General features: G+C 38.7%; 2 protein-coding genes and 1 non-coding gene across 12 annotated transcripts; 1 reads left to right on the top strand and 2 right to left on the bottom strand.

Moving 5' to 3' along the window:
• Window positions 1–1,278: 1,278 nt before the first annotated feature.
• Window positions 1,279–12,569, bottom strand: LOC104594843 (uncharacterized). Of its 8 annotated transcripts, none has more exons than XM_010255350.3 (14): window positions 11,532–12,569; window positions 11,215–11,382; window positions 9,984–10,287; window positions 9,742–9,890; window positions 5,068–6,015; window positions 4,510–4,853; window positions 4,233–4,363; window positions 3,877–4,105; window positions 3,386–3,779; window positions 3,098–3,235; window positions 2,851–3,010; window positions 2,222–2,372; window positions 1,896–2,072; window positions 1,279–1,615 (listed from the first exon to the last, which is right to left on the bottom strand). In XM_010255350.3, exons 6-14 carry the CDS (start codon window positions 4,546–4,548, stop codon window positions 1,406–1,408), a joined length of 1,629 nt encoding a protein of 542 aa, XP_010253652.1. In that variant the 5' UTR covers window positions 4,549–4,853; window positions 5,068–6,015; window positions 9,742–9,890; window positions 9,984–10,287; window positions 11,215–11,382; window positions 11,532–12,569; the 3' UTR covers window positions 1,279–1,405. The 8 variants fall into 8 exon arrangements, with proteins under 8 accessions (XP_010253652.1, XP_088753810.1, XP_088753809.1 ...); XM_088897684.1 differs by having other exon boundaries at window positions 4,510–5,396; window positions 5,926–6,015; XM_088897683.1 differs by having other exon boundaries at window positions 4,510–6,015; window positions 11,215–11,368.
• A 114-nt stretch (window positions 12,570–12,683) lies between these two features.
• Window positions 12,684–12,756, top strand: TRNAR-CCU (transfer RNA arginine (anticodon CCU)). The gene has a single exon. It is a non-coding gene; the product is annotated as a tRNA-Arg (tRNA).
• A 1,680-nt stretch (window positions 12,757–14,436) lies between these two features.
• On the bottom strand, window positions 14,437–22,397 carry LOC104594842 (RING/U-box superfamily protein). Of its 3 annotated transcripts, XM_010255348.3 has the most exons (8): window positions 21,727–22,397; window positions 19,645–20,121; window positions 18,246–18,423; window positions 17,376–17,673; window positions 16,194–16,266; window positions 16,013–16,103; window positions 15,635–15,714; window positions 14,437–14,890 (listed from the first exon to the last, which is right to left on the bottom strand). In XM_010255348.3, the coding sequence occupies exons 1-8, from the start codon at window positions 21,808–21,810 to the stop codon at window positions 14,636–14,638; spliced, it is 1,536 nt and encodes a 511-aa protein (XP_010253650.1). In that variant the 5' UTR covers window positions 21,811–22,397; the 3' UTR covers window positions 14,437–14,635. The 3 variants fall into 3 exon arrangements, with proteins under 3 accessions (XP_010253650.1, XP_010253651.1, XP_088753817.1); XM_010255349.3 differs by lacking the exon at window positions 15,635–15,714 and having other exon boundaries at window positions 21,727–22,378; XM_088897691.1 differs by lacking the exon at window positions 19,645–20,121 and having other exon boundaries at window positions 21,727–22,378.
• Between the last annotated feature and the right edge of the window lie 1,174 nt (window positions 22,398–23,571).

Below are 23,571 nucleotides of genomic sequence, written 5' to 3'. Positions count from 1 at the left end.
TCAAGTCCTAAGAAGGCTTTATTGTAACTTTTATATTTTTAATAATTCAATTAAAAGTTGATGACCTTTGTTTTGGTAATCAAACGAACAAAATAGAAAACCGCATATATGAGAAATGAGTTTGTATGAACTGTGGGGAGAAGGCCCTTCACTTTCCTCTACTTCTCTTTTATTTTCTATCACACCAAAGACAACCTTATATGATAGAAGCTCGGAGAGGAAACTTACCAGTTCAACACTCCCTGTCTTGACAGTCATTTTGATCAGCAAATTCCAATTTGGAGGATTTGAGGTGGGAGAGGGGGGTCCAATGATTTATTTTAGGGAAAAATTCCACTTTAGAACCCTGAACTTTGGGGGTAGTGTCAAGTTACCCGAGCTTTCAAATGTGTCACTGCAGTACCTAAATTCTCAAAAAGTGTCAAGTTGGTCCCTGTTGTTTACCGACCGTCAGTTATTTATTGAAAATGTCAAAACTATCGTTCAAAAGAAGATGCTGTTCATTGTCTTCTACCTTGAGACTGAACCAGTTATCTTCAAAGAAAAAGAGAGAAAAATATGAAATATGATAAAGAGAAACAATAACTAAAAGTAAAGAAATAACTAGACAAGAATGTGTTTTAGATCTAAAAGTAGAAGACAATGACTTCATTAATCTAGAATCTCAACCTCAACCAGTTCAGCCTCAAAGTAGAAGGCAATAAACAACATCTTCTTTTGAAGGGTAGTTTTCACATTTTCAACAAATAACTGGCGGTCAATTAACGGCAGGGACCAATTTGACACTTTTTGAAAGTTTAGATACTACAGTGACACGTTTGAAAGTTAGGGTACTAACTTGACACTATCCCCAAAGTTCAGGGTACTAAAGTGGTATTTTCCCTTTAATTTATTGATTTATTTATTGGTTAAAGGGGACCAAGGAATCGAGGAAAGATCCAACATCCGGCAGCTGATATGATTTAAGGTACTCCGAAATTGTTGACCGAGGTTCAGATGGATGGCCTGCATTAATGGAGTTCGGATCTACTGACCACACCACATTGCTGGCCATGCTCATCCAGCTGCACATTGAGAATATTGGCAACGACAACACAAACCAATGTTCCATATGTGCGGCTGGGTGAACGTGGTCAGCAATATGTTGTGATTAGCAGATCTGGAATTGCATTATCTTTGGGCAGCAATGATTACGGCATTATCTTGATCAAAAATATATATATTTTTTTCTTTTGATACAACAATCAATAACTTCTTTATTGCTTATAAAGCCACAAGGATGAAAATGTAGACTGTTTTTATACAAATATTTACAACAGAGGCTTTAATTATATCAGTTACAATCTTGTCCACCTAAAGATTGGACCGTCTTTAAATACGACATTCTCAGTAACTTGTTTTTTTGTCAAGGATTCAACACTAGGAAATCCTGTAGAATTTGCTCCAATATTATCACGCAAGCAAATAGCCCTACCCCAAGAAGTGCAGGCTTTGCATGGTAGAGTATCTTCTGTTTACTACCTTCCCCTCTGCTACCAATGCATGAACTTGAGCGCATTACCCACGCCATTGCTGGTGGGAGGATTCCATAGAGCAGTGTCATGCAGTAACCGCCCTAATGTACATTCAACAGTTGATTAAGAAACCCAAATCAAGGTTCTCTTAAATTCATTAAATAAAGAAGCACTACCAGCCCCTAAAGAGCTTAAACCTATTGAAATAGTTAGATTGTAGAATGTCTGAAGCTGCAGTAAAGATATGTGCTACTATGTTTCTTTTTCCCTCTTGATAGGACCTCTTTTTTATCAGTACCTCTTTGTTGGACCTTAAGAGGTGTTTAGGCCTTTTCAAATGGAAATATCACATACATACTCAAGCCTATTCCTTTTACTTACAGCAATGTCAGTGGCGGTATAGAATGCATCTGGAACAGTGCTTGACACAAACAGAGGCGGAGCAACAGCCATTGCTGTTGCTGTGAAGCTAAGCTTGTTACTACTCCACCACTTTCTCAGGGAATAAGGCATAATCTCATCTTTCAAGTCACTTGACATTTCATTTCCTTCAGATTTCTGCAACAATAAGTCAATAACTATTACCATCATCAATTAGTGCTAACCAAAAAGAATATGGTAATGCCAAATGCACGAGAAAGAATTGTAGACATAAAGGATGGATGAATTGATGGATAAATAGATAGATAGGGTAAAGTGTTAATTACATGTATTTTGGTTGATGGATGGTGCCATGAAAGATTATTGAGCTGCTCCACAAAGAACTGAGAGAATCCAAGTAGAGTGCCTATCAATGAAGTTCCTACTGCAAGAAGTGAAAATGCTTCTACCATAACTGAGATGCCGCTCCATTCAACTCTAGACCAGAATAAACATGCTTTGAGGTGTTAGCTAAGCTTTGGGACAAAAGCTTATCAACTGGATGGCCACAGTTAAAGTTCTAAAGACCATGCTCACTCCAAAATTCCTGTCGTCACAGGAATTTTGCAAGTACAACTTGAGCTCTTACATAGACAACTATTTTATAACTTATTAGAGCTGTATTGGATTCTTTAGCAGGAAGTAGAAAAGTGGGATAGAAAAGACTCCAAAATCTGATAACCTTGAATGTTAATGCCATTTGGCTCCAAAAGGCATGCTGCAACAGAACTCAGAGAAATGGATTTTTGGATGCTTCTTTTGTCATTACAATGGAAAATAGAATGACTGGGGGGAAGTCATTCCAATATTCACCGAATCACAGATTCAGTATCACTTCTTCATTTCCATCCCCTAATACAATTACAGCCTAAGAGGATCTTCTGAGGCATTCAATCTAATTTAGAGATTTAACTACCTTATTAGCAAATCCACAGGATCAAGAACCCCATCTGCTTTGGTTGAAAGACCAAGTGCAATTGCATCCCAGATAAGCAGGGAAAACAATGGGACTAGACTACCAAGAATGAAAGATACCCTGATACGTGTGAGATCGCCATCCAGGTATGCACAAATAACTGCAAAAATATAAACCATCATAATTCACATGGCAACACCTAGTGTGAGATGAATCCATGAAATTCAACTCTATGTTTCATCGGCACCTGGGGCTAGATCATGATAGACCAAAGAAAAGATGATCACAGGAATTGTGGATGGAACTTTCCCCCAGTTGCCTGATGCCTCTAATCCCGACCACCCTCCAGATAACACAGCCAGCACCTCAATTGCTACAAGTAAACCTGTAAATCCCTTTCCTCTTATCAGAATACGCGAATACATATATGAGTTTTAAGTAAGACCCACGAGGATGAAGAATAAAAGTATGGAATGCGCAAAGAAAAGGATACAACTAAAAAGGCATGTATAGTTAACATTGCTGACACACACACCTATCATGGAGGAAGTTAGCCATTGATTGACTTGGTCAGTGGCCTGGGTCCCACCAATGGATATGAGAATGGTGAAGAGCGAGGTGAAGAAGATACCCGAGATTGTTGTTGGTAAGTTGATCAAATGATAGAGAATTTCCCCTGATTTGGATGTGTACGCCACCATAGAGGTATAAGCTAAGAAAATATAACTGACAGTTGCTAGAGTTCCACCCCATTCTCCAAGTGTCTCTTGAGCCATGGTTCTTATGGAGATAACCCCTGGGTCTCCTTGCTCCCTTCCCTTCTCCCTCCTCCTTCTCATCAGACCCACATTTATCTCGGCAAGCAAGAGGGCTTCAACGAGAAGAAATATCCAACAAACAATTATAGATACTGCACTGGGGACGAATCCCTGCAATGCAGAAATGAGCACAGGCAGCTTACTAGTTGCTAGCATTATTATATTTAGGTATGATAATGAGAAAGAGTGTCCACAAGATAATACATACAGCAGGGGAAGTCCTCTTTGGAAGAGCAAGTATTCCCGAGCCGATACTGGTTCCGATAATCAGACTTACTGCACCGAGCACGGTTCCCTTTTTGTCGGACGCTTCGATTGACTCTTCTCTTAGTTGCATACTACTACTTTTTTTGGGCTTGGTTATGAACAGCTTCAGTTTTCCAGTAACGGGTGTCCGCTTCTGATGTTGCTCATGGCCGGAACAACCATAGTAGCTGCTGCCAGCAGAACAGAAATTCATGGTAATTGGAAAATTGGTGGAAGCCACTAAATAATTCAGGCAGACGTACATAGGCACGCTAAGCCTAAGAGGAATACATACTAAAATAAGTCAGGCAGACGTACATGGCTTTGAAGCAAATTGAAGCACTGCCCTCTTGACGATTCCAAGCCCATGGCCGTGGAGGATATTGATTCTTACATCGGTGGCCTATGAGATGCGACGAGAAAATTACCTTTGCCTCCATAGCTGATAGCTGTATGTGTTTGTGAGATGAGTGAGTGTGTGAGCGAGAGAGGGAGAGAAGGGGAGAGAGATCTCAGATAGATAACCAACAACAACTACAAGAAAGCCAAAGACAAGAGAATGAAAGAATGAGTGATAGAGTATAAAAGCACGTGCCCAAGTATCTGGGAAGAAGGCGGGTCCCACGACTTGCATATGATTGGTTATTCGCCTAGTCGGTAATATGAACAGCTTTTGCTGAAGAAGTGAATAGTCACTCTCACTCGGCGTCCTTTCCGGGGTATGCTACCTACCGATCACCATTCAGTCATTCACCAGCTCCTTGCGGGGCAGCCCTTTGTCGATTCAGGTTGTTCTGAAAATTGAAATCATGAAAACAAGGCCAATCTTTATCGGCCTCTTTGCACATCCCATGTTTTATTTTTCAAAAGGCTGAGATTTTCTTTAAAATTTTCCCTTTTCCTTTTGCCTGCCTAAATTCTTTCCGTCCATAGAATGACCTGCCACAGAAGGGAAGGGTGTTTTGAGTGGGTTTAGTCATTAATAACATCAGAAAGCAACAGTTCAAATGTTGAATGACCTGCCACCAAGACAGAAAGTTCGAAACAAATGACATCTATGATTTGGGTGGATTTCTGGATCTCTTAATTTGCTTTTATTTTTGTAAAGATACCCGAGTACTGCAATGGAAGAATTAGTGTAATCAATACTCACGAGATGCATGCATGATGTATGATGAATCTTTCCTGCTGGCTGCTTCTCTTTTTTTTTTTTTTTTCTTTTTTGGGTAATTTTTCCCGATGCTCTTGAAGAAACCTTACCGAGGATTTTGCACGGTTGCACCCAGATAGAACGCACTCACTTTCTTCAGATCCGCCTTTGGATTGTATGAATTGAGACAGTAATAGAGTCAGCACATTCTAGATATTCAATAAATGGGCCTTATTTTCTGGAGCCCAATAGTTGGTCTATTTTGCAAATACTGTATCTATGTCGTTCATTTTAGCCATAAAGCCGGCAGGAACAGGAGTTGGACTGCATGCCTGAATAAACCATATGAACAGAGAGTAATAAAAGACGCTAACATAATAAAAATGCAGTGTAACGTAAAGTATGAATACACAGATGTCTCTGGATGGGTTTGTAGTGTAGGACCGTTGTTGGATAAATAGGATACATGTTTAAATGCTCAAATATGAGAAGAACACAAATACTATTTTCCCTTTCCTACGAGATTAAGCAAGCCATAAGCATTCATAAATAAAGGAGCGTGGCTATGATGAAGCAAATCCAAAATTAGCATGGAAATTCTAATAGCACAGGAAGGGTAGGTGCACTTGGGGTGCCAGTGCAGCTTCTTCATCGGTTTGCATGCTGAGAAAGTTTATGCAAAGCGGATTGGTGTTTAAAATGAATTAACCCATCTCCAAGTATAGTGAACACGACCAAGGTAGAACTTAGCCTACGTTAGAAGTCATACGGCTGCAGACTGGAAGGAATATCCTTCTATCCAGGTAATAACTCAAACTTATCATCATCTGGGATCTGGCACATGGGGTTTCATTGGTATACCTCATTCAATTGTCTCACTCAATGGCTGCCACTGAAATAAGCAGACTTGATTATGAATTCCGTGAGTTGAATGCCCAACAATCATGTACCCTGAAAGGATGGCAAGACAATTCAGTTTAATAAATGTGTATATTGATCCATCTGCAGCAGCATTCAAACAGAGCTCCTTTCATTCTTGTATTGTTTCTCTTGTACATTTGGGAGTTTTGGTGGCTTTTTGACTCTCATCCAAAGAAGCACTTTGGAATCTTAGAAAAAAGACTAGGGTCAGCTGAAGGCCATGGAGGTATCTCAGATTAAGGGAAAAGGAAAAAAGAAGAAAAGAAGACACATACAAATGTGTAATACATAAGAATGTACATGATTTGCAAATACATTACATTCACATATCATATCAAGGATATATAGTGTTCCACTTAAGGCTGTCAAAGATAACAATTATATAATAATTAATATTTTCAATATTTCATTTTTATATAAATCTATTATATAATTTAAAAAATAATTATTTTTAAAAAACTTATTTTCTTTATCTTAATACACAGTAAAGCAGATTTGGATTAAATCTGAATACAATCGGAGTCTGATATATTGAATGTCAGATCTCAGATTTGAAGTTTCAATAATTGGATTGGGTTCAGATGTGGCTGGATCCAATCCAAATCTGATCCTATTACAACCCCCCCCCCCCCTAGTTCCACAAATCTGATAACACTGGATAAGACAACTCTAATCTGAGTCCCACCAAGCCTAACAGACTTTCTGAACTCATAAATACATTATCAAATTATCGATAGAAAACACTAGTATAAAACCACTGTCATCTTTATGATTCTAACACTCATTCCAGCAACACCCCCCCCCCCTCTCTCTTTCCACCCCCTGAAAAAAGGGGGAATGTCCAAGAGCATGGAAAAAGAACCGTGGAACCGCATCCCTGAACAGTAAAAGGTTATGGTGGCATAGAGTTGATGCAAAAAAAAGGAATACTTTCCACCCTTGCCTTTTGCTAGACTATCTGCAACCAAATTGAGCTGTCGCTAAAAAAAGCAACACAAGCTCCAAATGTCTCTTACCTCATTCCAGTCCCTTATTGAGCTGTGTTGAGCCACCTAACAGCCACCCTCACCAGAAATCTGTTTTATCATTAATGGCAACAAAAGAGATTTCATTAAAAGTAGAGGAACCCCTACTACCAGGACGTGACAATAATGATACTTTTTGCCAGCTTTTATTGTCCTGCCATCCTTCTTTGACAGTTCTTTATCTAAAATAATGCCTTCAAGCTTGCAAACTTGGGCTAGGTTTAAGATTCTAAACTTGTTCCAACACAAACTTCGCCTGGAATTAGACAGTTTAACCAGGCCTTTGACTGGAACCTAGGGCTACCCTGAGTTCAAGGCTTCAGGCTTGGGCTGGAAGGGATAAATCAGGCTAAGCTCAAACTGTCTCTTCATGGACCAGCTCATACAAAGCAAATGCCTATCATGCATAGCATTGCAGCAACCACAAAGAACTACACTATCAGAGAAGATATGCAGTAAAAGCATCAGCAAGTTAATAATTATAATACACCAGAATGACACATTAGAAAACTGTTGAAGTGAAGAAACCAGACCTCAAGGAAGCTCGTTAACCATTTTTTCCATGGTAAACCAGACTTTCATTGTCAACTGTCAATTCCTCCACCTCCACACAAGTTGCAAAAATCTTTCATAACCAAAAATAAAAAACAAAAAAAAAATGTTATATACAGGTCCATTCAACCCCAAATAGTTTTGGATAAGGCTAAACCAGTTTGATTGATATATACAGGCTCACAATTGCAAATAGTTTCAAAGGACAGAGATGTGTAACAGAACATTATCCTGTATTAAAAGAAGTCCATATGTTAACAGAACAAAAAAACTGTTTTAATTCAGAAGGCCCAATTTTTCTCCCTGTCTTATAACCAGATGATCTAACAAATCAACAGGTATGCCATGACCCATGAGGATTACTAATACCTGCGCCTCAGCAAGCTCATTAAAAGAAAGGGGAAAATGAAAAGTATGGTTAACTTATGCTTGCACAAGAATCTTACACATGAGTAGATGGTTGTAGGCCCCATTCTGGTTATCCGGCATTTATGTGAGAAACTTATAAGGCCGAAATTACTGAATTATTTGACATGTGACTAACTAATTTAGAGGGCCCCCCATCTGGACAGTCTGGATCATCCGCATCATCTCTCCACATGGTATAAATAGAATAATTCATGTAGAGATCCCTAATTTACCTGATTAGAAAACCTTTTTTAATATAAGATTAACTTTTATATTATGGTTTTTTAGTGTACAGATATACTTTTTGCATAGTCCACTCTTGAAACATCACCCCATACAATCAGGGTAAAGTCCAAATAACATGCCATTGAAATCAAAAACCAAAGAGGTAAGTTCCTGAGCCAATTCCAAATTTCTGAACACTGGGGGAGGGGGGGACACTAAAGTATGTACCATATGTTACATGTTCCTCTGTTAGTTGCAAAAATTACTTTGATAAGCAACAGAAATGATTCAGTAAATAAACAGACCAGCCTGCTCACAAAAGGAGCAGCAAGCCAAGAATTACAAGAAAAGCTCCATATAATGAAGCACTAGACAGCAACAACAGAAACAATACAATACAAGAAAAAAAAAGTAACAATTACAAGCTGTTACAAATTGCTCCCAGGCCCTGGACAACCCCATTCTAGATGACTTCTTAGAACCCCAGCCCTCTATTGACACTCCTTGGTACCCAATTGAATGAGCTATTCAAAGTGGTGGCCACAGATATGAATGACAATGGGGTGGGTTTGGGGAGGGCTTTGTAAATTTTAGACCTTACCTCCCCAAACCTCCCAGCCCATACCATCCCCAAAACCTGCAGCAGGTTGGATTTTCAAAATCTAAACCCTCCTCACACATGAATATGCAAAACCCTCCCTGACTGTACCTTCCCCACATTCGAGGGTGGGGCGGGTTGAGTTGGCAGGTTGGATCTAGAACCCACATCTGATTTCCTTTTATTTTTTGTCATATATAAACAAACATCAAAATTTCCAATTATTGGATTGAAACATGTAGATTTAATTGTCCTTCACATAAGATCCAAAGAATTATTAAACTCAACATATAATACATAAGTTTATATGCCTTACAACAATAACTTAGGGGGCGTTCTACAACATGAATGTTTTTGTTTTCATTTGTTTTAGGAATCGCCACATCAGAAAAAAAAAAAAAAAAAAAATTGAACTCTGTTTTTGTTTTCAAAGTGATAAACAAGTTGGTTTTGTTTTTCAAAAAACAATACATGTTTTTGGAACCAACAAAATATTGGTTTTTAAAACAAAGACAGATTTTCTAATATAGAAATTATATGATTTGTACAACATGATGTTGAATAATCAGATGAAAACATGTTTCTGAAACCATATTCAAGAACATATTTTTGGTTTCAATTTTGAAAACAAAAAAACATGCACACAACCAAGAACATGTTTCTTGTGTTTTTGTTTTAAGAAACCATCTATTTTCAAACAAGATCATCTTGATTTGTTTTTGGAACTGGAAACAAGAAAAACAGTTTACATTGTAGAACACCCCCTTAATTATAAGCACTGGGGGTATTAAATCCAATATGTGGGTCAGGGAGGGTCGGGCTTAGGCTAATACCATTCCCTACCCATACCCTTATGGGTTGTAAAATTCCAAAAACTTGTTCCTGCCCCAACATCCATTCTTCAAAAAAAAAAAAAAACATTCTGTCGGGGAGGGTAGGGGTGGGTACCTGTGGGGTAGGGTGGAATTTGTCATCCCTAGCCACAGATTGCACCTGTCTCACCATTGGCCAAAAAGTTGTAAAACCACTATTGAAGAAAAAGAACTCTCCAAAGTACAATTCAGGTATGGAAAACATTTCATATCCAGCACGTGAACCTGAAAATTAAGACTAGATGATTCAGGAAAAAAAAATTATGAAGGCTAACATAACTGCTTTAAAGAATGTAAAAGGTTTAAATAAACAGTGACCTCATTAATAAATACTGCCACTCCATTAATATAATGGTTTACAACGTGCCATCAGCAAAGCTAGCTCAGTGGGTTTAAACCATATACATCTCCACATCCCATGCATCTCAAGATAATATACAAGCAATAGAGAATTTGAAATCTGCCCAAAATCATTGGTGGGAAAACTTGTTTAGCTCCTTTCCTAGCTTATCAGTGATTTCAGTCTTTCTAGGTTTTATCATCTGGTCTGTTAGGGATAATATATCACATCCACCATTGAGGTCAAGAAATTTTCCACATGCAGATCACATAGTGCTGTATCCTGAGGAGAAGGAAATAAAACTAATATGTTAATACTTAACATGAAATACCAGCAAAAAAAATCATAAGTAAAACTATAGTATGCCCAGGCTAGAAAAAGAAAACTAAAGCTTCCAACTCATTAAATTGTGTTTGCTCTCCTTTCCCTTCTTGGTGCAACCATAAACACAGGATGGAACCCAACTGCAGAAAGAATTGCCTTGTGGGTCCAATCTTATCACCTAAAGAATCAATATATCATCAAGAGTTCCAGCCTCTAAATATAGACACATCATAAACTATATAGCATGCATTAAACACCCAACCTGGAGAAGGATTCTTTGTTCTCTTAAACACATAATTCATTGATTATTAAAGACAAAATGAGTTATTCTAGCATGGATTGAAAACTAAGTTGAACCACCTCTTTTTCCTTTAGGAAGTGGAATATACACTTCAGCCTCAAAGGTCAAATTTTGTAGAAAAAGACTCACTTCTACCCACTCTTTTAACAGCTCCATTATTTGTCTCAATAAATACAAATAACCAAAGGCAACCTGAAGTTGCAAACTTGCAATAGGGATTTCATGAGGGACTGGACAAAAGACACTGAATGTATTTTAAAATCTGAACATGCATAAGCAGTGCAGTAGTCAGTGCCCAAACAGCCTGGATAAATAAGAAAATGCTCAAATGGCCTATGGAACATTTGCCAAAGTGAAATATAATATGAATATATATAAGAGAATTTGGAACTAATAAACCCAAGTATATTAAAATTATATATCCATCTCCTCCACTGTCATAAGAAAGAAAAATGAATTCATTAAAGCAGGTATCTTGCACTAGAGAGGATCAATTGGTTGGAGCACTGCATTGAGACCAAAAAGCTAGGTGCTTAGTCAAACATACCCGCGAAAATATGGAGCAAAAAATCAAAGAGACTAACCTTTTCCTTAATTAAAGCATCATATATAGTTGGGTCCAACTTCAGTCTTTTGGTTCCTTTAACAGTTTTTGTTCCAACGATTACACTACTAATGCTCCATAGTCCATACCCGCCGGTCATGCTCACTCAGCTCTTCTGGAGAGAGCTCAATCACCTGAAATAAGTTAGCTAACAAAACAGAGAGTAAAGGAAAGTTCCAGATCAAATTAACAAATAAAGAAAAATCTAAGGATTGGATAAGCCAATCGGTGAAGAAATAATGGCAGCCAAACAGGTGCCCAATTAAGTAATTCGGAAAATGAAAAGCTATAACTTACCTCTCCTTCAAAAACTTCCCCATTTTCCATAATGCGTAGAGTCGTAGACCAGTAGCCCTTTGGATGTTTTCCATTAAACCTTCGGGTTTTTTCACTTTTGATGAATATAGTTGCAATCTAACCATCGACAGGTAATTGAATTCCAGTGTGACAAATTAGAATAGTCCTAATAATATGAGAGACAGAACTTTGTTCCAATCTCCAGAGATATTCCGAGGCCAATGTGGCATTTACCATTTCAGGAGGTACAGCCAAAAATACTGCTCGGCCAGCCATCTTCTTCTTCTTCTGTATGATATCAAGGACATGAGAAGCAGCTTCTCGAGTCCCCAGCTGACCCACAATCCAACCAGCCATAGGCATTGCTCTTCCATTAGGCTAGAATCAGATATATGGCATGGCGTCGTAGCAAGATTGTGTCAGTGATGAGCGGTAGTAATTTAGATCTTAAAACCCAAGACCTCGGTTCAGGTTTGACCCATTAACAAGTCTCCAAAATGATATGAGTATGGACATAGATAGAGTAATTAACAAAACAAACCAAGTTCATTGTGCAGTACAAGGCAGTTTGGGGAAGGACTGATGCGGTTCACTGGAAGTAACTTGCTTCTCTTTCTTCGCTAACAAAGAAAAGACAAGAAATACAAACCGAAAGGCGAAAGGGTGTAGCCAGCTTGGGGGAGTAAGGCAAACAAAAGAATCCTCATTCAAATATTTAACTTCCTGAGCTATATCATAAGCTGGCTTAGTGAAGTTCCTAGATTTATATACAAACTGTACATGAGCAGAAGATTTAGATAATATTCGTAATAGAATGTGTAGATCCCAAAAACTTCCGGTAAACCGCAGCAGTCCTTCCTTTCACTGTCACAGCACCCAAGTATGTGAACCGCTGAAACTTGATATCGAAGGTCTCTGTGGAAATAAATACAAGAGGAATGTGATTTCACTATGTATTGACTATTGAACAGTTGAACTTTGAATATTGAAGTGAGTATGTATGAGTAGCTATTTCTGCTTCTTCGTGGTGGTCCGAACTCGAAGTCAAGTCTGAACTCTTCGAACTTCATGGTATCTCCTTCAGCGGAACGAACATTTTTGCTCGAACGTTTTAATTTTTAAGTATAATAAAAGTTGTTATCGTTCATGTAAGCGCCTGTAGCTCAGTGGATAGAGCGTCTGTTTCCTAAGCAGAAAGTCGTAGGTTCGACCCCTACCTGGCGCGTATATATTTTAATTTTGTTTATTGGAAAATTAGAAGAAATCAGAAATTGGGCAATTATTCTTTTGGCATTGGACTGGATTTTCAGCTCTCGGGCTGGGATTGGGCCCAAAATCAGGCTTTTCTATTTTTTGGATCGAGCCCAGACCTAGCCCTTAGTATCCAATGTATATATTAATTTTGCATACATATTTACATATATATATATACATTTATATACATATTTACCTGTTTACATATATATATATATATATATATATATATATATATATATAATTTTACGGTGGATTCATTGATTAACCCGAACCCAAGCCCAGGCTCGAGCCCTACCTAAATTCATCAAATTACGGTGTGGGTTGAGCTCAGGTTGAAAAAATCGGGCTTGACCTTGGACTCGGGCCTTAAGCCCAAATTTTAGGGCCGGGCCCAGGTTGATCATAAACCTGGCCCAACCCCGCCCAACTTGCACCCTATGTGTATGTTGTGGTTCAGATAGTGGAACCGGAACCGGAACCTCTCTTTTATGTAATATATTGTTGCACATGACATGATATAGTGATGATTTTCCGAGTTGCTTTCTCAAGTTGAAGCCAGAAAACTGGGGATTGTGGATCTGAGAAAGTCAAGTCACAACGAGTGATCCCAGTTGGCGTGGCGCAATGCAATGAATTGTATCTCAACTTTGAATACTGATGGAGCCTCTAACGGGAATGCTTTTGGTTTGGGGTGGGAATTCAGAAATCAGAATTGTCATCCAAGACCATGAGGGTCCCTCTGTTTTGGGCGAGCTATTCAAATCTTTACACTTACCCTGTTGATTTTGACTTCTGAGTCCTATCAACTATGCTTTACTTGAAGGAGCCCGGTTTGAAAAGGAGTTGGGTATCCAGTCCTCGGTGATTTTGAGGGAGATGGCTTAACTGGTATTAAAGCTCTCTGTTGGAGGAGTTACATACTATACTCCTCCATGGAGTCTCAGACATTGCTTCGCCGAGTCACGAGAGCTAGCAACTTTCTCCCGGTGCTCCCAATACTGCAGCTCATCATCTAGTAGCCAAGCATGTTTTATCTATTTCTAGAGTAGAGACCCCACATGGGAAAGAACCCATTTCTTGCTGAACTGTATTCAAAGTGAGTGTTCTCTGATTGCTTAAATCAATGAATAGCCATTTAGCCCTGTTAGGCTTGAAAAAAATAACATATAGTGATGAATTTATTGAGTTGAGAGCACTTATATTTATATATACGCAATTACGCATGTTTGAGTAGCTGCCTGTCTGTGTCCCAAATCAATCCCTTGATGCTAATGATGTTGGTATTCAGTCCACTGATCATTCAGTGTTATCCGACCCATTTACCATTTCCCACCGGATCTCGGTCGGGTGCTCAAGTTCTAAAGGGGTTGAGGATTCGATACACATATAACACATCCCCCCACCCAAACTTAATTCAGAGATATCACCATCAGACAAGGATCCAATCCACTTTAAAGCATTGAATTCAAACCCACAAAATGTGAGCATATGGATCTGGATGGTTCTTGCATCTGATTCTCTCAATTACTTTGTTTATCCAAAATAAAGAAAAGTAGAATTCTTCCTTTAGCTTACCAGCTCAATAAAATGGAGATTTGACAGACTTTTTATAACCCTATAACCTATATTGAGGCTGCATCCATCATCGTTGCGTATCATCTCATCCACGTTTTGAATCAATTTCTGAATAAAAATAAAACAAAAACACAGACAGAAGCAAATGATTGATGGAGACATGGCAGACGGCTAATGTTTCTCTTGAGACTATAATCAGATAGCCTATATATAATACAGCTAAACATTTCCACTTGATCATCCAAAACAATAACTATCTTATAAATAACGATTCAACTCTCTCGTGGGTTCTCTGAATTTTCAGGTTCAGATTGGTGGTTGTCAGGATGACCCGGTTGTTGTTGATGTGCATTTTCCGATGACTGAATTGGCAGTGGCATTTCCTGAAGGTGGTGATGACGATCTGACCTAGTGCGCCACCTTCTCCTCCATCTCAAGAACTCAACAAATATAGAACTCCCACTCATTGCAACACCAAAACCGACAAAGGCAGAGAGGAGAATGGATAGGACAGCTTGAACATGAAGCTGCAGATCCCATACAAGTGACAAATACATAAGCACTTTATGTTGAACAAATTACATTTATTTTTATGAAGAGAATCATGTTAATAAAGAAAACTGTTAATACGATATCGACATGCTGTCCTAGTCAATGATGGATAACACAAAGTTGAAGCAATCAAAAGTGAATCGGGATTTGCTACTCACAATGCACCTCACACTGACCTCACAACACATCCCACTGTGTATTGGGAACATCTCCCCATGAATAAGAACACACAAGTAGGGGAGATGTTCCTGATGTGTGGCTGGGCCGTGTTGTGTGGAGTGCTCTGTGAGGAGAAGATCCAGACTCATCAAAAGCTCAGCAGAGCTTGCATAAGCTAAAGAATGATACAACTGTCTTTAGTTACAAGTCCGGTACTGCCTACTTGAGTGGTCAACATTGGCAACTTTTTGGAACTCAATATCAAGGAAGAATACTAATCTTACTCCCTTGACCCATGAGTAGAACAAGAGATGGAAAGATGTAGGTCCATAGGGTAGTCCAATTACAAAACCAACCCAAATTTTGGAAATACAACAAACACCCTTAACATGGATACATGTAAAAGAAATGGTGAGACATCTAGTATGAGTAGCATCCCTCTAGGCCCCTATTAAGGATTAACCTATTTTGACTTTTCCAGTAGCCTCCTTTGAGGTTTGACCATGAGTCAATTCAGCAAGTTCTGAAATTGCGGTTACAGGAAGAATCTTCTTACTTACCAATGTGTAGAAAAGATGAGCGAAGAAAACCACCAGTGCAAATTGAATTGACGCATAGATCCAGACAAACCTTCTCATCACTAAGCATAGAAATAGCAACAAACTTTATTTAACAATAAAGTGGACTAAGAATTGATTAGGAACACATGAAAAATATAACGTTAGTTATGGGTCCATCTAAACTTTTGTTGTGAATAATATAAGTGAGTGAAATGCATAGAGTATCCTTTTAGTGGCAACTGGCAAGCTGAGAAATAACATATGCCATGTTCCTGATATTTCCCTCTATGGCTGGGAATTTCCCTACATCTAAATTTTTCTATAGATTTAACAATTGAGATTTGAGATACATTTATTAAGGAAACACAACCATCTTACCCATGGTAGATGATGTCATGGATGAGAGGAGACCTAATATGCAGGAAAATGGCAGAGATATAGCAATTGCACCAGTACCCATTTTGTTGACCTGTGCATTGATAGACATATTACCAGTAAATATTGGGAGACTGGGAGGATCTGCAGATGGTCATAACTGATAAGGAAACTAGTATCTTACCAGTAGCTGTTCCAGAAAACAAAAGTATGCAAGCATGCTGACAATGACAAGAACAGGCACATCCTGCCAAACCCTGATAAGATTTGAAGATTCAGACAATGTAGCCTAGCAAATCAAATCCATTAACAAAATATAAAACAGATAAATTGAGATCTTTACGGTCAAGTCACAGCAAAAGATTGAGTACAGAAATAAAATAAAAATAAAAGAAAACAGACAAAACAACTATGAAAACAGATGACTTCAGAAGTTTGCTAAAGCTTCAGGCAAAGTTAGAGTGCTGGATATCAGTTTATGTGCTGCCAAGAAAAGTCAAAACAAATAGTGTCTTTGGAGAAAGTAGGTATTCCTGATCAATGGATAAGAGGACTGCATGCCATTTTCATGTCATTTTATTTTCATCGGGTCTAAGTAGTATTCTTTGTCTTTCTGGGTTTGGTAATAGGAAATCGACCAGAAGGGCCTTGTTTATGGTTGTTTGGATCCATGTCTTTAGATTTTTCTTGTGCAGTGGATTGTTGAATGAGGGATCTACTGCTGGTGCCTTCCAGGAACTGGGGGATTATGAACCCCGGGAAGGCATTGGTTTGTACTCCTATATTTATCAAAATCCTTTTTCATTAAAAGAATACCTTCACTAGTGACTTGAACTGGATTATGTTCCTAGAATTAGACAGAACCCAGTGATTTGTTACAAGTTGAAGGGGATAGAAGAGCTAGGGCCTAGGGGTAGACCAAAAAGGACATGAGTAGTAGTAAGAAATGATATAGGCACTAAATAATTTAACAGTGGATATGGCTTTAATTAGAATGAATTGGCAGAACAGGATTCATGTAGCCGACCCCATATAGTTGGGATAAGACATGGATGATGATGATTAATTAGGCAGAACCCACTTAGCCCTTTGACTTGACTCCGACTTCTGATAAAGTTCTGAAGTCATTCGAATGCTTAGCCAAAGCCTTCTACCACAGACCCCCTATCTTTGTGAACAAGCTTTGTAATTCTCAATTTTAAGCTTAGTATAGTTGGTTAAGTCTTCCTTAACCTGATCTACCTTCCCAAAATAAAAAACAAAAAAAAAAAAAAAACAGAAACAGAAACAAAAGAGCTGAAAATCAAATTCTCTAAATGCTATTTCTGTAGGCACAAAAAAGTGTAACCAAAGTTTTCTTACTTACCTGTATTGAGAAACTTCTGTTTGCCGAGATCTATTTGCATTTGCCCTAACAGCCTGAGCATTTTGGATTCGTAGAAGTGTGACAGGTAGATTCTGAACCTCTTGTTTACAAACATCACAGTTCTTGTTACCCTTGATGCTGAACCATTTTATAGCACATTCTCGGTGCGCCAATGCAAGTTCACCTTTGCAGCTACATTCCATCTTAAGGGTATCACCATCCTCACCCAGTTCAACCAAACAGATTCTACAGACAGCCTCTTCCTCAGGAATATCTTCACCATCCACATCTTTGCCCTCTGAACCATGAAACTAGAATAAGACATAGGTTGGTTATCGCAAGTTGCAGATAGTTTGAGAAAATCACAGACAAAACTAAAAAATGCATCTAAAAGTCTAAAGAGATAGTTGGGGCTTTATAATGGTTGATTAGGTTGGACCTAAATTAAGATGAGTTAGAGGAAGCTAAAAAGTAAATCAATTCTTTTTTTCTAAATTTAAATATTTGGGTGAGAACAAGTATGTGAAATATTGAAGTGAATTCATACGAATAGTAACCATTATCTATGGCAACCTTTGTCCTGTTTCAATTTTCAAGTATATTAGGCTGAGAACAAGTCTTCGAAGGATTTAAGTGAATTCTTATAAGAGTGGCAATTAGTTATGGTCATCTTTTTATGCTTTCAAGTATGTATTGGATCACTAATTTTTTTTATTCTGTTAGAGTGAAGTTGACACGGAAAAGGCCTTAAAAAACTTATTCATCATCATAACAAAAAGCAATTGAGCTCAACAAATTTCTGATCTTTTGAACTTTCAAGTTCACAAACATGCACCTGACAGAGCATGATGAATAAGAGAATAAACGTACCAGGATCCACCACCGTTGGTGTTGCATTTGATACAGAGGCACTCCCCTCCACCACTTGTGGAGTTGAGGGAATTACACGAAATATGCCACCTAAGGAATCAATCCGCCTTATGCTTTGTGTTTTATTGTTCAGGGGAACTGAAAGAGAACGAGATATGTGTCGCTGGGTACCCTTTTTCTGCAAAAGAGAGGACTCTGTAAGAAAGGGCCACAGGTGGATTCTCAACTAATAGGTTAACACTCAAAATCTTCAAAAATCATGACAACAGGAATTCATGCTGACATGCTCCTAACCTGTTGGGAAGGCTCAGTGAACATAAAGGGTTCAGGAAACAGCATTATTCATTAGTCACACCTATAGGTCTGGACTAACTCATTTCAGTAGATTAGCGTAACAACCCAATCTATCCTATTCCTTTGGACAGTTCAAATAAGTACAGATTATGATACTGCACCACCACCATGATATATGAACAAGAAAACAAGCAAGCTGATGTCTCAGAAAATAACATGGGCCTTGGAAGTCTCATAGGTGGATAAATAGTAAATTGGTCCCAAGCAAAGTGCACGATGAATTCATGCATCCCATCCAGCTGTCTTGAAATTAGGTGTTCCTCCTCTGTCATAATATATACAATATAGAAATACAACAGGTTTGAAGTAAACAAGTATGCATTCACATCTTTAAACACATAAAAGCTGTCCTTACCCACCTGCACCACAGCACCACCCCACAATTAAAAAGGGAAAAAAAAGAAAGAAGAAGAAGAAGAAAACATACACACATCTTAGTTAAAAGTTACTGGGAAGGATCTATTATTTGTTTCATTGTACAAATACTATAATCCTTTTTTTATATAGATTTGCAAGATGCATTTAGGTTGGTAATCAAAAACTTGCATCTTGATACAACAGAACAGATCTTCAGGATATAGGATACTAACATGAAGTCCAGGCACTAATGGTCAGGATTCATATATGACCAAATCATCTATATATTCAAAATCCACCATGTTTTGATGATTGACCAATTAGATGCTCCAACTGTTCAAACACGCACTAAACCTATGTAAGTCATATGGCATCCATAACTTCAGATATACCAATTACCTAGTCATTACTAGGGCTACACATGCACAGGGTGCTGCCCAACTGAGAGAATACTTGCTCCTCAAAGTGACAATGCTATAGACACAATCCTTCCTAGTGTGTTTTTTGGGAAGGCCATTAAAATATCATCGTCAAGTTGATGTTAAATACTGCAGTGGGGCAGGCAGGCCCTTCAATTCGTTGGTACCACTGTCCTCACTACATGCAGAAGAAGTTGTTTGCTTTTCCTAGTGACCTATCAAACAGGTAGCTTAGAAGTTGTCCAATTTTTAAGGAATGAGAAGCTTACAGTTGAATTCATTGGTTCAATGGTGCTCCCTCCACGCAGAGATTCTGGGTTTGAGTGTGCAACAGGGGTAACAGGTAGTGACGAAGTTCTCTTCACCCTGGGAGTAAATATCTTTGTAAAAGATAAAGACCTTGAGATCGAAGTCTTCTCCCGGCCTGCCGATGAAGCCCCAAGTGCTAGAGTAGCAGCCTTTTCAATATCTGTTGTTGAACTCCGATACTTGAAGCTTAAACGTGGTAGGAGGCTTTTTATCGTTGATTTACCTTTGGATGAGGAGGGACCTGGGGATCCATAAATTCTTGCTGAAGCGGGGCTAGGGGTTGATGGGAAATTTACTCTTGTTGGAGTGGGACTTTTTGTCGGTGGCATGTCTATTGTCACAAAATCTATTCTTGAGGGTATCTCCAGGAATAGGTTTTGTTTCCTCCAGTGATGAACAGATGGGGCTTCTTCAGTTATTCCAGTCAGGTCTTCAGCCTACAAAGAAGAAGGCTTTATTACTGAAATTAAAAAGCATATAAATAGTGCTTTATTATCTTATTCAAACTGCAAGTAAAAGCACTAAGTGATAGATATATGCCCACATTGCACTGAGCTATAACTGAATTTAAGCTTGTTTTGAAAACCAAGAGAAGGTTGACAACCTTGCTGCATATACTACTGTATTTTTTCCGTACTAATATAGTAATGCTTAAAACTAGATAGCTATAAATCCTGCAAGCATATACATATACATACTCAAAAAGCAGCATCTCCGCAAGTACACAGCAATATTTAACCAATTCAACATCTCTAGAAAATGCACTGCACTGAATCAGTATGCAACTAGTGCCATGGCTTGATTCAGCTCCCCCGATTTGGGGAAACAAAATAAGCAGTCATGGAGATTGGTAGGAAACGTACAGTTCTGCTTTATGGTATTACCAAATAAACAGAAAAGGGGTCATCTGCTTTAGGAAGAACTTTTGATCCCTTCAGTTCAACATCAGAAGGCCTCAGGTTAAACTAATTAGATGACCCGAGGAGGATTATAAGTGCCCAGTCCCTTGAGATTAAGTTAAACCCTCAGAAATGTAGAAAAGAGTAATTTGGCTATAATTTAAGGGTTCTATATTTAAACCGAATATCATCTCAGGTAGTAAAGTTATGGATAATCATTCTGGAACTCATTAGCTCAATTTATTTTCCATCTTCTTAATTGTCAGTTGAAAACTGTTGGCACAATTTCCCCTTTGGATTTTGAGAGACACAATGATCAGGTGGTACTAAGGATTTGGTCATGCACCTCATAGTCTCCAGACACTCAGTTGCTTCTATTGAACTTCTAACAGGTATATGGCGTTCATCCAGATGCCTTTGGTATACATTCCTTTCCCACAAATACACTTTTGGGAATATAGAGGCACTAATCAGTTGGTTGTTTTGCATTTGCAAGTCCAAATTCCCTACTGTGTATTATTATTCTTAAGTGGATGCCTAGCCCCAAAAAGCATCTTGATCTAATAAGTAAGAAGGCAAAACTTAGAAGCCAGAGTGTCAGCAAGCATTCTGTTGGCTCGAGCAAGTCTAGCTCAATTAAGGGGCTTAATGATAGAGTTTTATGAACAGGGGAGAATAAGAGGAGAAGCATATGTGTTACTCCGGAGCCACCAGGGTACTCGCTTCTTCCCCAGGCTTTGGTAATATAAACATAACCCCCTGATGCTGCTGGAGTTCTTCCAGTTCTGCCGTGCTGAAGAATCAGAAGTTGGGATTCTCAATAGAAAATCTTAAGAAAATAGCGACACTTCTTCATATAGGTCATAGAACGAAAGGTTAAGAGTAAAAAACCGATCAGGGTGGGAATTAAGCTTCAGATATTGAACGAATCAACACGGTTTTTCATATCCAAATATGAAAAAAAACACGAATTCAAGCAGAAACAAAAGCTACATCACAGAGCTCGTTATAGAACGGTATTATGAGTCGCATATGCATCCAGAGCAAACAAGAAATGAAAGTAACCAAAGAAGAAACAACTGAAACCAACAATTATCAATAAACCACGGAAACGATTCAGAATACAGATGCACCAAAAAATACCTTTTGAGTATGAAGAAGAGCAACGGTACTCTTATTTACACCCACTTGGTGATCGCCAGGTATGGGTTCTTCTTCAGCTCTCATTGTTTTATGCAAGTTTCAGCAAGACCTCAATAGGCCGCAAGTAAAGCTAGAATAGTAGAGAAGAAATCCCAATCGTTCCAAAGAAGGAGCTTAGTTCGAAACAGTGCGGAATTTCCCAGGGGATGATGAACGATAGAGATAGAAGAAGGACGGACCAAACGACCAGTCGGAAGAAGGAAAGCTACTGTGGCACCAAACCGAATTTATGATTCTTGAACAGTGAGAGGAAGAGGAGCAGCAATTGTTATCCTAGTTATTAACTTATTACGTTGTTTCTGTGACATTGATTTATGGCAAAGAAAACAAAAGCTGCTGTGCAAAACGTGGCCGACGACGGTGAAAGTGAAACAGAGTAGGTCCCTGACATCTGAGCGCTTGGTGTTGGCCGTTGGGTGATAGTTATTAATGTCCCTCTCGCTCTCGGCCCCTCCGGCTCCCTCCCTCCCGGAACTACGCCATTTTCAGTTTTCACCCGCCCTTTCTCGTTTCTCAGTTCGTCTCAAAACTCAATTTCTCACACCCTTGCCCAAGGCTCCCAATCCCAGGCCCGGCTAGCTAATTTTGAAAAGAAAAAACAAAAATGGAAACGAATAAAGGGCATAATATTTTAGGGTGCTTGTCAAGTTGAGCCGAAAGTCGGCGTACCATGCATATGTTGGTTACACGTGGCATATGTTTCTCGCTTGGTAATGATAGGGTACAGTGATCCGATGGCAATGGCGTTAGCTTGAGAGTGGATTTGGGTTTTCCCTTAATTTAATCTTATAGATTGCCATTTCATCAGGGTTGTTTATGGGTCGGGTTGGGTCGGTTTCGATTCTAAGTTCATCATGTGATAAAATCTTGTTAATTTTAAAAATAGTCATAAATTGAATATTATTTCAGCCATCTCCTATGATAAAATTTAAATGAAAATTTAATCACAAAAGTCGTTCATTAATCATTATTCACTAATCCCAAGTTTCTTAAACCATTCAAAAACTAGGTGGCCTAACGGCCTTTGGAACTTCATGTTTGAACTAGGAACTAAATCGGTTCGGTTCGGGTCGGTTTTCAGTTTTCTTGTGTGGAAATCGAAACTGACCCAAATCATTAGTTTAGGAATTTGCATAACCTGAAACCGACCCGTGCTAATGAAAACCCGGCCGACTCGGGTTGGGTCGGTCCGGGTTGGGCCTTCTTATGAACAACCCTACTTTTCATTGTTTTAAAATTTCAATCTCAATGGGGTTCACCATGTCAGGTTGTTTAGAAATGTGGGGGATGTTTGGAGCCGTGGCCGTTTTTTCTGAAAAACCGTGCTACGTCGGATCCACATAGGTGTTTCAACAAACGCTCATATATATGATTGTTTGGTTCATGCATTTTTTGAAAAACGCTTGAATCATGGGCATGCCTCGTAAATTAGGACCCCACCGATGCATGAAACGTCAAATTTGGCGTTTCATGCATCGGTGAACCATTTCCCCCAATGGTTGATTGATTGGCGATTTACGTGCATCCTGTGTGGTGCTTACCTGACAGCTCATACATGAAAAACAGTGATGAAAATCACTTTACCAAACATCATAGTGTTGCTCACTGCATACGTGGCAGAAATACTCCCAAATAAAATCAAGGCATTTTTTTTTGTGAAAAACGAGTCTTGGAAGCATGGGCATTTTTTCTTGAAAATCGGCCCCAAAAAAGGCCCACGCTTCCAAACACCATCCTGGTTGTTCGTGTTTTCATCTTTTTTAGTTTTGGTTGGGAGAAGATCTA

This window comes from Nelumbo nucifera, chromosome 2 (genome assembly GCF_055504915.1).
Source record: "Nelumbo nucifera cultivar China Antique chromosome 2, China Antique-T2T, whole genome shotgun sequence".
NCBI lineage: Eukaryota > Viridiplantae > Streptophyta > Magnoliopsida > Proteales > Nelumbonaceae > Nelumbo > Nelumbo nucifera.
The sequence above is the reverse complement of the archived record's forward strand: the minus strand, read 5'-3'. Positions and strand labels throughout refer to the sequence as shown.

Bases quoted from the DNA above. Each gene is read 5' to 3' on its own strand.
- LOC104594843 (XM_010255350.3), bottom strand. From the start codon at position 4,548: ATGCAAGTCGTGGGACCCGCCTTCTTCCCAGATACTTGG. The intron at 4,106-4,232 runs GTACGTCTGCCT...TTCTGCTGGCAG, and splicing joins TCAATTTGCTTCAAAGCCAT to CAGCTACTATGGTTGTTCCG. The intron at 2,073-2,221 runs GTAATTAACACT...TTATTGTTGCAG, and splicing joins ATCCATCAACCAAAATACAT to AAATCTGAAGGAAATGAAAT.
- LOC104594842 (XM_010255348.3), bottom strand. From the start codon at position 21,810: ATGAGAGCTGAAGAAGAACCCATACCTGGCGATCACCAAGTGGGTGTA. The intron at 15,715-16,012 runs GTAAGATGGTTG...TTCTATGCTTAG, and splicing joins CATGACATCATCTACCATGG to TGATGAGAAGGTTTGTCTGG. The intron at 14,891-15,634 runs GTAAGTAAGAAG...TGGGATCTGCAG, and splicing joins CTCATCTTTTCTACACATTG to CTTCATGTTCAAGCTGTCCT.